This window comes from Medicago sativa, chromosome 6 (genome assembly GCF_051527215.1).
Source record: "Medicago sativa cultivar Bolivia chromosome 6, Bolivia_mono, whole genome shotgun sequence".
NCBI classification, from domain to species: domain Eukaryota; kingdom Viridiplantae; phylum Streptophyta; class Magnoliopsida; order Fabales; family Fabaceae; genus Medicago; species Medicago sativa.
In genome coordinates this window covers 51,810,443-51,827,165 of record NC_140754.1, presented here as the reverse complement: position 1 = coordinate 51,827,165, position 16,723 = coordinate 51,810,443, and the positions used below count along the sequence as shown (strand labels likewise).

The 16,723-nt window shown below is 33.3% G+C and overlaps 2 protein-coding genes across 4 annotated transcripts; one reads left to right on the top strand and one right to left on the bottom strand.

Moving 5' to 3' along the window:
* Positions 1-327: 327 nt before the first annotated feature.
* LOC146915551 (NAC domain-containing protein 104-like) lies at positions 328-6,422 on the bottom strand. 3 transcript variants are annotated; one of them, XM_085717963.1, is made up of 5 exons: positions 6,219-6,422; positions 4,963-6,073; positions 2,323-2,738; positions 1,992-2,216; positions 328-542 (listed from the first exon to the last, which is right to left on the bottom strand). In XM_085717963.1, exons 2-5 carry the CDS (start codon positions 4,994-4,996, stop codon positions 426-428), a joined length of 792 nt encoding a protein of 263 aa, XP_085574089.1. In that variant the 5' UTR covers positions 4,997-6,073; positions 6,219-6,422; the 3' UTR covers positions 328-425. The 3 variants fall into 3 exon arrangements, with proteins under 3 accessions (XP_085574089.1, XP_085574090.1, XP_085574091.1); XM_085717964.1 differs by having other exon boundaries at positions 6,298-6,422; XM_085717965.1 differs by lacking the exon at positions 6,219-6,422 and having other exon boundaries at positions 4,963-5,176; positions 5,282-5,375.
* A 2,349-nt stretch (positions 6,423-8,771) lies between these two features.
* LOC146915550 (uncharacterized) lies at positions 8,772-9,500 on the top strand. Its single transcript, XM_085721377.1, has 2 exons — positions 8,772-8,813; positions 8,910-9,500. Exons 1-2 carry the CDS (start codon positions 8,772-8,774, stop codon positions 9,498-9,500), a joined length of 633 nt encoding a protein of 210 aa, XP_085577503.1.
* The last annotated feature ends 7,223 nt before the right edge of the window (positions 9,501-16,723 follow it).

Sequence of the window (16,723 nt, the reverse complement as noted above, 5' to 3'; positions counted from 1 at the left end):
GAGATGTGATTGGCTAGGCTAAAGAGAAACTTGTCTTTAGAAAGAAGGTCTAACATAAAGTCCAAGGTTTAAGGTTTGATCTTGAGAATGGTTTGTCACTATGACGGACCAATAATCCCAAGGCTCTTTTATTATTATTATTATTATTATTATTTTTAACTGTTTAAAATTCCAACTTTGCAACTTAAACTCTTTCTAATCAACAACTAAAGTTAATTGAATTGAACAACTCCCTGTCGGAATGATACTCTCTTTATTACTACTTCGATAAACTGTGCACTTGCGGATTTATTTCATCATACACACCCTCGGGCAAAGGCATAACCATCGCAAAAACAATTCATCTTAACAAAATAACACAATCAATTATTGAAAGCAGGACAACATAGTCTTAAAAATCATACAAGTCTTAAAAATCAATTAATTTACACAAGATCGGCTATTTCAAGAAAATCGTCATCCATAATTGAAAGCATTAGTTGCTCTGGGGTCATAGCTTCCATGTGCAAGACAACATCGTCAAGAAATGCAGCATAACTCGCCTGATAAACACCAAAAACAAGCAAATCAATTCAATACTTCAACAATACATTCTGGTCTTTACCATAATATGAAATGAAAAGTTGCATTGTCAAAAAGTGACGACAGGAACAACAAAATTAATAATAATAATAATAATAATAATAATAATAATAATAATAATAATAATAATAATAATAATAATAATAATAATAGAGTCAGGATCCGTTGACACCAGGTGTCAACGGATTCGTTGACACCAATTCTCAACCGTTGATTTTATTTAATCAAAGGTTAATAATAGTGTCACATTTTTATTTATTACGTATCCTTTTTTTCAATCACACACTATTATTGTTTTTAATGATTACCAAACCCAAATTGGAAGCATAATCCTATCATAATTCTCTTTGTTCTCTTGTCTACAAAATTGAAATACTCCATATCTGAATAATTAAAATACTTTTAAGATAGTACTGTTTAGAATGATCTCTTCTCCTACATGCTAATTGAACCAATTCACAACCCTTCCCAAACTTGTGGTGACTTTGTTGAGATTTCATTGTTTATGCTGTAAATAATAAAATTAAATTGTAATGAGGTTTTCCATTCTACCAAAACCATACGATTCATTTTGTAGACATCTAATCGTTTAAAACGATAAAATCCTAGGATTATTTTAATACATATTCAATCATGGTAAAACACATAAAATTAAAAGCAAATTAAACTCATCAACAATCTCCTACTTTCACCATATTCCTCTCCAATTGTAATTGTTATCATAAGCTTGACATAAATTTCCTTCATGTGTTGCAATACATACGAGGAGTTAAATAAGAGGGAAAGGAGATACAAAGAAGAAGAATAATATTCATAGGAGTGGGGGAAGAGAAAAACAATTTTCCCAAAAGAGAATCGTTGAGTATCATAACTCCATGTTTTCAGTTTGAGTTTTTTTTATCACTAAAAGCAATAATTGTGCGTGGGTGAGAGAAATGATACACAAGAAAAAGAAACATGGATTAATTATGGGCCTTTGGATTAAAAGAACTGACGAATAAGCTTTGGTGTCAACGGATCCTAACTCATAATAATAATAATAATAATAATAATAATAATAATAATAATAATAATAATGAATTTATCATAGCAAAAAATTTAAAGAAAAATAAAAAGGACGTGATTTGAAGAATCTGGTAAGAATAGCTACATTAACTAATCAAAATTCCTATATGTTTTGAGAATTATCACTTAATTTATACACACAAACAAAACAAAAAATACATGTGCAGAGTGATACATACAATTGACATGTTACATTTAGTAGCAAAGATTGGGGCAATAAAAAAATACATCACATGAATGGATTAAGTTGTAAAATTTTCGAAATTTTAAAGAATCAGTTGCAAATAAGATCAACAACATTAATTGGTTAATATAAAGAGAGATGAAAATGGAATATATTTTACCTGCAGGGTGCCTTCAAAATCTGTGAAATTTGATGCACCGCGTTGCTCAACAGCAGCACTAGTACCAGCCCCATCCCTAGCCCCCATAGGTTTCTGAGTAACTTCGTTCAGCTTGTTAGCAGAGCCATCTCCAGTAGCATCACCTTCATCAACATCTGCTCCAAACTCAACATCCAGATCCATCTCTGGTGGGCAGTCAAACACACGACAAAGAACAAAAGGAGCCTGCATAATAATTTTTAAAAAAAAACAATTAGTAGTTGCTAATACATTAAATAATCATCGAGGAAATCACGAACAAAGGGGAGGTTAGTTTTCCCAAATTCCATACCTGAGGATTGTTAGCAAGAGTGTACTCGTACATAGTCCAACTAGTTTTGATGCCATTCTGAGCGGAATTTCCTATATAGAACATAAAAAGAGACTTCTTTCCCACCAACACGTTATCAGTTCCAACAATAATGTCTCGAACAGCCCCCTTCTGCATCCAAAATCCAATCTTACATTGCCTCATCTGCTCATCAACTTTGGCAGTGAAGCAGTAAAATTCCCTTGGGTGACGGAAGAAAAAGGACGGAGTAAGACGCAATTCAAATGGGTCATACTGGTACAGGTTTAGCTCCTTAATCAAGTCAGAACCATTGAAATTTTGAACCTCTTCATTATTTTTGTTGGCAAGGTAGTAGATAACAAGGAGTTCATCAGAAGGGATGAAGCCAACACCAGGTGGAAGCAATTCCATTGCAACTGAAAGGAAAGAGAGATATGGAGAGGTTTTGGGTTTAAGGGTTTAAAGGTTTTAGAGAGAATAGTGCAAATGGTGGAAAAATGAGAGAGTGTGACTCTGTTTTTATAGTTGAAATTCTACAAGAAAGGAAATCTTGTCGCGTAAGCTTCATACAAGCACGTGGTGTTTTCTAATTGGATGTGATGATAAATTTTTCATTTTGCAGGTTTTTTTGAATCCCCTTTGACCATCACGCGTCATTCGGTTGCGCAACTTGTCGTAAAATCCCCTTTGACCGTATCCTTTTTCGGATATTTTCTTTTTTCTTACACATTCCTTTTTCGAATAAAAATTCCTTTTTTTGGTTTAATTGTATTACCCGTATCCTTTTTGGGATATTTTTTTCTTAACACATTCCTTTTTGGGATAAAAATTCTTTTTTTTATATAATTGTTTTACCTATATCCTTTTTGAAATATTTTCTTTTTTCTTACACATTCTATTTTGGGGATAAAAATTCTTTGTTTTTTTTGTATAATTGTTTTACTTGTATCCTTTTTGGGATATTTACTTTTTTTTGACACATTCCTTTTTTGGGATAAAAAATCATCTTTTTGTTTTTGGTATAATTGTTTTACCTTATCCTTTTTGGGATATTTTTTTTTTCTGACATCTTCCTTTTTGGGATAAAATTCATTTTTTTTTGTATAAGTTACTTTTGAAATAAGGATAAAAATTCATTCCAGCTAAAAGAATTCATCTTTAACGTTAGATAAAAAGATCAACTTTGGTTTAATTTCAAGTTTTGATAAATTCTATAAGTTTTGCGATAAAATTTATCAAAACTTTGGTTTAATTTCAAGTTTTCAGGTTCCATTCTCACTTGCCTAACAATCACTATGACGTCGTAGCAACTTAAGCTTTAAATTTTGGAGGAAGATTTTCTTGAAGTTGCTGATCTTGTTTAAATTTATTGGTTTTTAAGACACTTGTGATTTCTAGTCCTGCTCTTTGGGGTATTTTTATTTTCGGTAACAAAATAGAAAATAATAAATTACTATTAATAATAGTGGCACTAATAATCAATTTATAAATATAACTATAGAGTTTAAACTATATGTCATTGGTCGGGTTAAGTAACGTTGGCCTATCACTCAAGTGAGGGCAATAAAGTGTTGGAACTAATATATAATATGATGTGGACTACAACTAATTAAATACTTATATTTAAAGATTAATTAATAATAATAAAGTTCTTATCACTTAACCACTCAAGAAAATGCGTTTACTTTTCTTATAACTACCAACATTTAGAGTTTTAGACGGGCAATATGCCTCCGTGTGTTTGTTTTTCTTATTACTCTAATATGTATAAATTACGACTAATACTTTTTATGAAAGTGCAAAATATCTATTATTTATATATAGTTTTAATCAAAATTAAAATAATTTTATTAAAATTATATAAAAAAATATGTTTCGTAATTTATACATATTAACGTAATAAATGTTAGTATATATAATGAATTAAATTGAAATTAAATGACAGTACAGGTCAAAATTTGGAATCTATGCATGCGGTCAGGTTAAATCTTCTAATCATATACTAGGATTCACCTTATCAAGGTTCTACTTTCCAAAATTTAGTATTTATAAGAGTCGTTTTCAATATATTTTTGCAACTTTCAATTTTTAGATATATGCATTGGTGGATGATAATGGACCACTAAATATGATTTTTTTTGAGAGTCTTGATCTTTCTATAAAAAGTGAAGTTTTTTATGATTGTAATAAAATTGTAATTTGGCGAGTTTATTATTCACCTTGTTCTAGATTTGGGCAAGATATGTCTATTCAAGATCATAAACGATGGGATGTTAATTGACGAAAAATAGCATTTTCCTAACTACTTCTCCTTTAAAGTTATAAAAGGTGGAAAATTGGATGAAGAAAGTGAAGATGAACTTGAAATTGATGAATCCTGGTCTATTTTTTTCTGTCTTTTAGCTTAATTTTGATTTACTCTTTTAACGGAAGATCGTTTTAAAGAACTTTTGCACTTGTACTTTGCTATCGTTTTGATTATATTGTGTACTACTAGTATATGAAAGAAAATTATCAATGAAACTTTAATGTTAATTTTTCTTTCTTCTTACTTTGTTTATCTATTTTGAATTTAATTCCTTCATAATCATAAAAGGATGACAACTTCATACTTAACATGAGATAATGTATAGCACTTACATCGTTTTGGAGATTCTTGCATAAAGAATGCCATTTTAAGCTCTTATTTTCTTTTAAGACTATGTAGAGATTGTGAAGATAACCCTGAAGAAATGCGAAGGCCACTGTGAAGAAATGTGATCCCTTTCTTATTCTATTTTTGAAAATTCTTGAGCAAATGTACCGTGTAAAGTTTCCTTAATTCATCTACCCAATAGAGGAGTTCAATATAATTCTGAAAATGTATACATGAAACACACAAAATAGTAAAATGTAGTGAAATAAATAAAACAATTTAAATTAGTATTCTAATATTTGTTGGCGAGAACCATAATATGACCTGTATAGTCATGCTCAAATTCAACACAAAGGAGTTATTTCTTCAACTTTCTAAAGCTGAGTTTGTCTATAAATTGAGACCCTGAAATATAACTTCCAAAAATTAACGAAAGTTAGAAGTCGAAAATGATAACATACAATCGACGTAAACAATTATCTTGATGATGCATGAGTCATGGTATTATTATGAATAGTTTTATATTTGACACTTATTCCAATGCACCCAACCAGAAAGAATGTTTGTAGTTACTATTTGTTTGTAGTTCTTTTGAGAAGAAACACATGTTTGTTTCATTCAAATTCAAATACAAAAGCAAACATTAAGAAGGCCTTAATTGAACTCAAGAGCAATAAAAAAGGATAATTAATCAATTGTTGTGAATAAATAGTTGATTCTATTCAAATACAATTGTTGTGAATATATCCGGCGAGAATTTAACGTTCATTACTTTCATGTCTCTCAACAATCTTTCTGCTTTGACTTTGAATAAATAGTTGATTCTATTCACTTTTCTAGTGCTTTTCTTCTTGTACACAATTCGACCTTATCTTTCAATCTGTGATAGGATCCACAAAAAACAAAGACGAAATTTGGTGAACATGAATCTAACTCAGATTTACGTACGTAATTTGACAAAACAAAAAAGAATCAATAAATGAAAGGAATCAAGAACCAATTGTAACACGCTTCTACATGCACTTCTTCATCTCTTCTCTCTTCAAATTCATCAGGTCAAGGTTGATCTCCTACCGATATTTATTTACCATAGAAAACATGATTCCTCCAATATACCTACAAAAACATATAAATTCAATCAACCATAATTACGGCTACAAAATATGAACAAAATACTCAATATTTCTTTGAAGTACAGAAACTTTCGATTTCAAAAAGAAAGACAACAAAAACTTTTGTAATAAGGATAATCAATACTTACCAGCATAACCAAATTCTGTTAAAACGTTTTGTAATTACTCCTTTAAAACAAATTTGTGTTGGTGTTCTATAATACTCACACTGAAATTCAATGTTTGGGCGCGTCAAACAAGTCTACTGTACCCATGATAAACGCCATTTGTATTTGCAGTGAATAAGACAACATATATCTCATCTGATATGTGTGTGTATGTATGTTGAACATGATCCCTTATTTAAATGGATCCCCCCTTTTATAGAGATTATTTGGGGGGGTGGGGGGTTTAGGAGGTTCCAGATAGTTATAGAAGAGTTAGAGCATAAGAGGCAAGTTAGAGAGTAAAGGCAACCCAAGTTGAATCAGTTGTCGGATCTGTTCGGACCACATAGACGTATCTCTGATCCAATATTGTTATACCGGTCCACGACGTAATAGTAGATTATTTAAAAATTCTTTCAAAAAAAGATAATTCATTTATTTAAAATATTATTAACATAATTATGAAATTTAAAATATAAATAGTTTAAAATTCAATTCAATTATTTCTTTTACTTTTCTTATTCAATTTTGTAAGATTTTTTTTGTTAGTTCATTACTTTATAACCGACAAAAAATTAGTTCCTAACTTTCAGAAAGAATTTTTATATTTATTATCTGATTTCCATTTTACTTTCATATTTTTATTTTCCATTTGAAAAATAGTGAATAAAAATTTTATTATTGATTACGGTCGTTGCCAAATCATGGAAAATCATTTTTTGTTACCTTAATTTCTAATTATCTTTTTTACTTTGTTTTCTTATTTTAATTGTTTTTATATTTTCCTTAATAGCTAGTTTTCTTATTTTTATTTTCCATAGTACATTATTTTCTAATTTTATTTTTTATTTACTTTTATTGCATATTTATCCAGCTGTGGTATCCAGCTAATTTTTCAATATCTTCAAATTATGAGTAATAATAGAATTTAGGATTAATTGTTCAAATTGACCATGATGTCTGAAAAATGATCATATAAAATAAAAAATAGATATTTTAATCTTGTAATTTGAGATTAGTCTTATTTTTTACCTTATAATATACGCATGGTCTAAAAAAGTTATCTAATGATTGAATTCTTTTTATGATTTTCTTATGGGAAATGCTAACCGGTGCCCCCTAGGGCAGTGGTTAAGGATGCTAAAAAAGTGAAAATTGTGTAATTAATCCATAAAAAATTAAAAAAAATTCCTTTTTTAGTAATGCTTTCCTTTTATGGTGTGCTTAACCAGTGTCGCAGGGCACCGGGGCTGTTAGCATGACCCTTTTCTTATTCCATTTTCGTAAGATTTTTTTTGTTTCCCTAATTTTTTTTTTTGTTTTATAGTTCATTACTTTATAACCGACAAAAAGTTATTTCCTAACTTTGAGAAAGAATTTCTATATTTATTATCGGATTTCCATTTTACTTTCAGATTTTTATTTTCTATTTGAAAAATAGTGAATACAAATTTAAGTATTGATTACAGTCGTTGCCAACTCATGGAAAATCATATTTTTTTTTCCTTAATTTCTAATTTATCTTTTTTTACTTTGTTTTCTTATTTTAATTGTTTTTTAGATTTTCCTTAATAGCTAGTTTTCTCATTTTTATTTTCCATAGTACATTATTTTCTAATATTATTTTTTATTTACTTTTATTGCTTATTTATCCAGATGTGGTACTTTTAGAGTTTATCTATCCAGCTAATTTTTCAATATCTTCAAATTATGAGCAACAATAGAATTTAGGATTAATTGTTTAAATTGACCGTGTAAAATACGCGATGTCTGAAAAATGATTATGTAAAATAAAAAATAGATATTTTAACCTTGTATTTTCTTATTTTTGACCCTATAATATACGCGTAGTCTAAAAAAGTGATCTAATGATTGAATTTTTTTGATAATTTTTTCCAGGCATCCTTAGGATGTTAAAATATGGCGTTACACCAACAATGAGATTTTTCCGACTAAGGACAGATTTATTATGAATTTTTATTCTCCATGATTATGAATTTCTTAAACAATTCATAAATTCATAATTAATTTGTATCTCGTTTAAAAATTCCAAAATTTCATGGTGAAGTTTCTTATGATATTCTAACCATGCCTACAAAATTATAGAACAAAATTTGACCCGTGAGTATATGCTTACTCGGAACAAAATTGCAATTTCGCACGTTTTGGCTAAAAAATAAAAATAAATCGAAACATCTTTGAAATGCTACGAAATTATGCAGATCCTTTTTATGCATTCCTATAGATGTCTCTGCAAATAATCAACTCAAAATTTGATTTTTAGGTTGGGGTTTTCATTATTTTGTTTTCTGAGTTTTTGGCGCTTTAAAAAGTCATAATTAATTCATTCTTAGTTGACAAATTCTAATATTTCATTGGCTTTGCTTTCACAATGCTCTCTCTATTAATGCCCGTCGGCATCATTGCAACATGGTAGTTTCTCCAAGCTGCACCCGTTGCTCTTCACCCATAGAGGATATTCTTCACTGTTTACGTGATTGCCCGCACTCTAAAGAGCTTTGGCTCCGCTAGAATATGGGGCGATATAATAATTTTTTCTCTGAATTTGATGTCAAGGTTTGGCTTCATGAGATGACAAAGGGTACTTCCTCTATTTTATTTGTTACAGAAGTATGGTATGCTTGGTGTTGGATAAACAATGCCATTTTTTAGGATCAACACTGGCGTATTCAAGATGTGGTGCGCAAGACTTTTTTGTTACATGATGAATGCATTTCTTACTATCCCAATCCCGGTTTGGACCCACACTTATCGCGCTTCTTAGCTCATTGGATCCCCCCTCCAGAAGGTACACTCACACTCAATATTGACGACAGCTTTCTAGAAGATTTTGGTTGTTTAGGTGCTGTTTGTGTTGTTCGCAACCACGATGGAGATTGGATAACTGGTTTTTCTCACTATGAAGTTGGAGGTGATGCGTTATTAGCTGAGTTACGTGCTATCCAAATAGGTCTTGATTTTTGTAGTACAAAAGGTTATGTCGACATTATCTGTGAGAGTGATTGTTTGGAAGCAGTTGACCTGATTATTGATGGTCATGATCATACATTGCACACTTATGCTACTGACATCCTTCTTATTAGAGATGTTTTACATGAAAATGGAAATACAACATTGGTGCATGTTCTTAGGGAACAAAACATGTGTGCAGATTTTATGGCTAAGGAAAGATCACATGCAAAGGTGTTCTGCTCACTGGAACTGCCCTCCGCCTGGCATGGAATCTCTCATCCTGAGAGATAAGCTTGGAACTTAATTTCGTCTCTCTCTCTGTTTTTTTTTTGCCTCGTTGCATTGTAACACTACCAAAAAAAAAATTCTAATATTTCGTGTAAAGTCATATTTTAACGTCCTAAACATGTCTGAAAAAATTATGAAAAAATGCAACCTCTATGTAGATTTTTTGGACTTCAACTATATTATAGGGTAAAAAAATAATAAGAATATCAAATTACATGGTTAGAATATGTGTTTTTTATTTTACAGAATAATCTCAGACTTCGCATATATTGCTAATTTCAATAATTATCCCAATTTTTGTCGCCTCGTGCTTCTTTTCCTACGTTTGTGTCTCAATTTCAACTTATCTGTCTCAATTCAATACAATCCGTATGATTTAATTAAGTGAATTATATAATTAGTTGCCGGATAGTTTTTGAATGTATTTAGTATAATCATGAAACTAAGTTATTGAGAATTGAAATTACCGGCTCATATGTAATCTTGAAACTATATTTGTCATTCAAAAAGAATAATCTTGGAACAAATTATCTGATATGATTGGTTTTAAAATTGAAACTAGTTTTAATCACATTTCTTATAACTTTAACAAAATAATGTTATAATATTTGTTATCATGTGTGCACCAAACATATGATATCATAAATTTAACGTCCATATTAAATGTATCTAGAAAGTTTAGCATGTGCATTAAGTTGATACTGGATACATTAAAAATGTACAACTTAATACATGATAAATGAATATCTTATACAATCATAAGCGTTCATACAATACAATTATACCATAACTTGTCCAAAACATAATATGTGCATCCTTAAAATCCAAATCATCTTGCAGCGGGTACGAACGATAGCTTGCTGAAATAACCATCCGGCTACTAGCTTGTCATACCAACCTGTTTATCTGAAACAGATAAGGATTGGGATGAGACATAATGTCTCAGTGAGTTCTACCTAACCCTAGGCTATAGGTAACCTCAGGGAAACCTACGGTCACCACGTGTCTACAATACAACCTGATGGTTGATTATACGTGTGTGGTCACGCTTGCCTAGACGGTCGTGCATACTAGATTCCGTCGTAGGTTCATCTTAATTGTCATAGGTCTTGCATACATCTTACGTGTCATGGCGGAAGAGGGGAAACTAAATCCGCTATGCCAAGATATGATAAATACATCGAGGCCTAATCATAACATATTCATGACACGATTCCAATACCGGACAATTAGGTGAAACTTAGGATCGTCATCGGTTTAATTATTCATAACTTATACGTATCTAACGTCATATCATAATCATACATAGTCATAATCATGCATACATAAATGTTGGCATTGAACAATCATATTATCTAAGTTCATTTTACGGAGAGCCCCGGGTGGAGTAACCCCGAGAACAATCCCATACATAACCGATGAAAACCTAGCTAAGGCACATCGGACTCCCTCAGTGACGTGCGGGCCCCCCTGAAAGAAGCTTATCCTATTCTCACGACACCTACGTCTTACATACTCATTTACCACGGATCCTTAAGCGATCCATAAACATATGTGGTAAACTACGCATACATCATAGTCTTATTCATACATGCGTGTAGGGTTAAACCTATACATACTTAGTCTCTTACCACGGGTCCATGATCTACCCGTTTAGCGGTAAACTACCTATATTGTCATGCTCATTCATAGTGGAAGGATTGGCTTATCTAATAACGGCTTAACATGCTTGCATGGTCGTTCTAGTTCATGTGCGAAGAGAATACTCTAAAGACCTCGTGTCTTATTATACTTAGGACACATGCATAGCATTCTATTTCTCGACCAACTATGTCGAGGCTCTAAATTCATTCCCTTCCTTAAAGATTAGTTTACTACCCGACTTATAACATATCATATCGTATCATATCATTCTCTTGTATGCCATGCTTTACCACTATGTTAATACTTGCATCACATTCAAGAAAAAAATTTAAAAGTTTATCCAATAGGGTCTTGGCTTGAGGGGTTTTGTAACACCCTATTTCTATTAAAGCGATAAAACACGCGAATATAATAAATATTCAAGAAATAGACGCTACGTCTCATCTAGACAACATCCAGCATGCATATATATAATAATATTTCAACAGTCACAGCGGAATACATCATATATCCTCATCCATACATTTGCCATGGTCAAATAACATCAACATAAAGTTCTCCAAAATCTCAACAATGAGTACAATCCAAAAGAAAATAATCCAACAAAACTAGGACACCGACTCAACCTAATCAGAGCCCTAGACTACTACGCCAAATGATAGCGCGGATAGCTCCCGCCATCCAAACATCCACATACTCACCAAACGACTAATCCAGCACAGCGTCTACCCATCCATACAGACAGGTAGGCGGTCGAAACCACTGGAGGTTAGCATTACATTAATCATAATCAACATAAAACAACTAGGCATGATGTAAATCAATTCAGTTTACAATAATTTAAATAAACAGTTAACCTCCACATAGTCAATCACACCACAATCACAAATACCACAATATAAGTATTCATTATACAATCATCACCAACATACTTCTTACAACGGCAATAAGCAAGACTTCATGATAACATGTTATGCACCTAGACTCGACACTTACATGCATGTAGTACCAAACTCCTCCAAGGTCGTCACCTTATGATGCAACGAAAACATCATTATCAACAGCTATAGTCAACGGCAATATTGATATAACATCCGACACGACATATGATGCATGAACATATGACTCAATCCACTATGCATATGTTCACAACAATTCAACGGCTATATTCAACGGCTATAAACAATGGCTATAAGCAACGGCTACATCAACATTTACTTTGTCATAAAGTATCAACAACTTCATTCCAACACAACACATGATAACGAACATCATATTTTTCATCTAATAATTGTTCAAACATCTTCTTACCATCATATTAAACTATCCATAAGGGATTCGTAAAGCATTCGGCTCTTAAAACCATTTTCATCAAAGTTCATCTCTAATTTCACCATTTCAAAATAATTGAAGCAATTAAACCAAAACCAAGTAAACAAGATTCAATGCCTCAACTAAGTATACCTCTAGGCTACTTATAAGTACAGTAGAGGATACAATTATGTTTCACCGGCCAAATGCGACGAAATCATAAAAATCACAAAATTCGTCTCACTTTATCACTTTTCAAGAAATTTCCGTTTTCATTTCAAAACAAGTTAGATCCATCACACCATTAGTTGAATACTCTAAAGCACATTAAATGAACTTAGAGAACATAAGTTTGAAGTTAAGAAACATTCCATAAAGTTTGGGTTGACTTAGAAATAGTTATGCTGAATTTTCGTAAAATCTCCCTAAGACCTCCTTGGAGTATTTTCCTCATAACTCACAAACCAAAAATCATTTTCAAGTCAAACCAAAGCCTCTGGAAATCTAACCAAATTATCTACAACTTTCATGCTTACGTCAGAAGTCAAATCAAAACAGAAATGTGAGAAAAAGACGCAAGAACACAGAACAGGCGTGCTGTCTGAACAGGATCAGCTTCTGAACTGGTTGCTTCTGAACTGGTTCTGCTTCTGAACTGGTTCAGCTTCTGAACAGTAGTGCTGTCCAGAAATTAAGCTTTCGGATTTTAACCCATTTTCACCCAAAAATCCCAATTTTGATCATTCCAAACCCCAAAACTTAATCCCAAAGATGTTTATAGGTCATATAACATTCAAAACACTTAAACATACACAAGTTTTGAGATTAAAACATCAACACAACAAAATTCATCAAATCACCAAACTTCCACAACTTTCAACAACAACAACAATTCTCATCACCAATTCATCAATTCATAATACCCAATGCATCAATTCATCAACAACACATGTTACAACAACAACAACGTTTGAACTTGATTACATCAACAATTCAACAACCACAACTTCATTCATCATCAATTTCATACAAAAACATATCATGTTCATATCTACCCATTTTGACATACAAACTCAACAACAACAACACAATTAACATTCATTTCATGTACATAATCATGTCAGCAAAATTAAGCACGAAATTCTACAAACAAAAATCAAATTAAGCACTTAACCACAATTATGCAAGGAATTAGGGTAGAATTAAACTAAAGGATTATGATTAAAGCCTAACCCCCTTACCTTAATTCTTCTCAACACCAACTAAGGCTTCACTTTAGCTCCAAACCTAGCTCCAATCCTTGAAGCTTGACCTCCCTCTAGCCTTCTCTAGATCTCTTCTTCAAACCCTTGTCTTCTCTTTATCTCTATCTCTTCTTAATTGAAAATGAAAATGTTGGCAAAAAAACCTATTTCCTCTACCAACTAGAGCTTATATAGGTTCACCTAATTGGGCTCAACTCACCACACCTTAATGGGCCTAACCAATTTCTATTCTAACCCATAAACGTTACTACTCACTTAATGGTAAAATGTAACACTAACGGTCAACTACCGGTAAATAAAATAAATCACTACAACTCCTTAGTACTTAGTAAAATAACAACTCTCACTAAGCACTAAAATTAATTCTCAACGCAATTACTAAATTACCCCTACTCTCAAAATGACTAAAATACCGTTCTAACACTGAATTCTACAATTCCCGACCAAATATACACACAGAGGCAATTAATCACATAAGAGCACATATTAACACACATACAAGAATTAAATAAAATAAATCTAACGGAAAATCGGGCTGTTACAACTCTCCCCCACTAAAAAGAATTTTCGCCCTCGAAAATTACCTGAAGGAAACAACTCCGGATACGAAACCTTCATCCTACTCTCTGATTCCCAGGTGGCACTCTCACTAGTTGGTCCAACCCAAATCACTTTAACCAAAACGATCTCCTTGCCACGCAACCGCTTCACTTCACGATCCTCAATCCTAACAGGCCAAGTCTCAACGGTCAAATTATCTCTTACATCCAAATCATCCACTTGAATCACATGAGACGCATCATACACATACTTCCGCAACTGTGATACATGAAACACGTCATGAAGATTCGACAAAGATGGTGGTAACGCAATCCGATGCGCTACAACCCCAACCTTCTCAATAATCTCAAACGGTCCAACAAAGCGAGGAGTCAACTTCCAACACTTCAAAGCACGACCAACACCGGTTACAGGATTCACTCTTAAAAACACATGATCACCAACCTGAGACTCAATGTCCTTCCTCCTCTTATCATGATAACTCTTCTGCCTACTCTGAGATGCTCTCATCTTCTCTTGGATCATCTTAACCTTTTCCGTAGTCTCTTGCATAATTTCCGGTCCTAACAAAGCACTTTCACCTGACTCATACCAACACAATGGCGTCCTACACCTCCGACCATACAAAGCCTCAAACAGTGCCATTCCGATACTAGAATGAAAACTGTCATTGTAAGTAAGCTCAATCAACGGTAAACATTCGACCCAACTGACACCTTGCTCCAACACACAAGCTCTCAACGAATCTTCCAAACTCTGAATAGTCCTCTCCGTCTGACCATCAGTCTAGGGATGATAAGCAGAACTCAACCTCAACTTAGTTCCGAAAGCAACTTGCAAACTCTCCCAAAACTTAGAAGTAAACCTCGGATCCCAATCCGACACAATACTAGAAGGAATACCATGCAAACTAACAATCTGCTCAATGTAGATCTCAGCCAACTTCGCCACAGACATACCAGTCTTAATAGGAACAAAATGTGCCGACTTCGTCAACCGATCAACAATCACCCAAATCGAATCAAGACCCTTAATAGTCCTCGGCAAAGGTCCGACAAAGTCCATAGAAATGCTATCCCACTTCCACTCTGGCAAAAACAACGGTTGCATCAAACCCAATGGTTTCTGATGTTCAATCTTAGACTTTTGACAAACCAAACAAGCATACACAAATTCCGCGATCTCTTTCTTCATTCCAGGCCACCAAAACAAACTCTTCAAATCCTGATACATCTTAGTCGCTCCTGGATGAATACTCAAACTACTTCTGTGACCTTCATCCAAAATCTGTCTCTTAAGCTCAAGAACATCTGGTACACAAACACGATCACAAAACATCAAAACACCGTTTTCACCCAACCTGAATTCTCCACCTTTTCCTCGATTAACCAACACCACACGATCTACAAGTTCCAAATTTTCCTTCTGACCATTCTTAATCTCTTACAAAATATTACTCGTCAGCTTCAACATTCCCAACCTCACACCATCCGGTGTCAACTCACTAACCAAACTCAAGTCTCGAAACTGCTCAATCAACTCCAACTCTTTAACCATCAAAAAAGACATATGCAACGACTTCCTACTCAAAGCATCAGCAACAACATTCGCCTTTCCAGGATGGTAACTCAACTGGCAATCGAAATCCTTAAGATACTCCAACCATCTCCTCTGCCTCATATTCAACTCCTTCTGGTCAAACAAGTACTTCAGACTCTTATGATCACTGAACACCTCAAACTTAGAACCATACAGATAATGCTGCCAAATCTTCAACACATACACACGTGCTGCCAATTCCAAATCATGAATCGGATAATTCTTCTCATGCACTTTCAACTGCCTCGAAGCATAATCCACAACCTGACGATTCTGCTTAAGCACACCACCAAGACCGATCCTAGAAGCATCACAATACACAACAAACGATTCCTTCAGATACGACAAAATCAACACTGGAGCTGAAGTCAATCTCTTTTTCAACTCTTGGAAACTCTTCTCACACTTAGCATCCCAAACATAAGCTTGTCCTTTCCGAGTCAACTGCGTCAATGGCAACGCCAACTTAGAGAATCCCTCAATGAACCTCCGATAATAACCTGCTAAACCAAGGAAGCTTCTAACTTCAAAAACAGACTTAGGTGATTCCCACTGCAGCACTGCATCAACCTTTGACGGATCCACGACAATACCACCTTTAGAAATCACATGACCAAGGAAACTCACTTCCTGCAACCAGAACTCACACTTCGACGACTTAGCAAACAAATTATTCTCCTTCAAAACTCCCACCACAATCCTCAAATGCTCGGCGTGCTCTTCTTCAGACTTCGAATACACCAAAATATCATCGATAAACACCACCATAAAACGGTTCAGAAAAGGATGAAATATTTTGTTCATATATTCCATGAAAACACCTGGCGCATTAGACACTCCAAATGG

Bases quoted from the DNA above. Each gene is read 5' to 3' on its own strand.
- LOC146915551 (XM_085717963.1), bottom strand. From the start codon at position 4,996: ATGGCATTCTTTATGCAAGAATCTCCAAAACGAT. The intron at 2,217-2,322 runs GTATGGAATTTG...ATTATTATGCAG, and splicing joins CTCTTGCTAACAATCCTCAG to GCTCCTTTTGTTCTTTGTCG. The intron at 543-1,991 runs GTAAAATATATT...GGTGTTTATCAG, and splicing joins ATTTTGAAGGCACCCTGCAG to GCGAGTTATGCTGCATTTCT.
- LOC146915550 (XM_085721377.1), top strand. From the start codon at position 8,772: ATGGGGCGATATAATAATTTTTTCTCTGAATTTGATGTCAAG. The intron at 8,814-8,909 runs GTTTGGCTTCAT...GCCATTTTTTAG, and splicing joins TCTCTGAATTTGATGTCAAG to GATCAACACTGGCGTATTCA.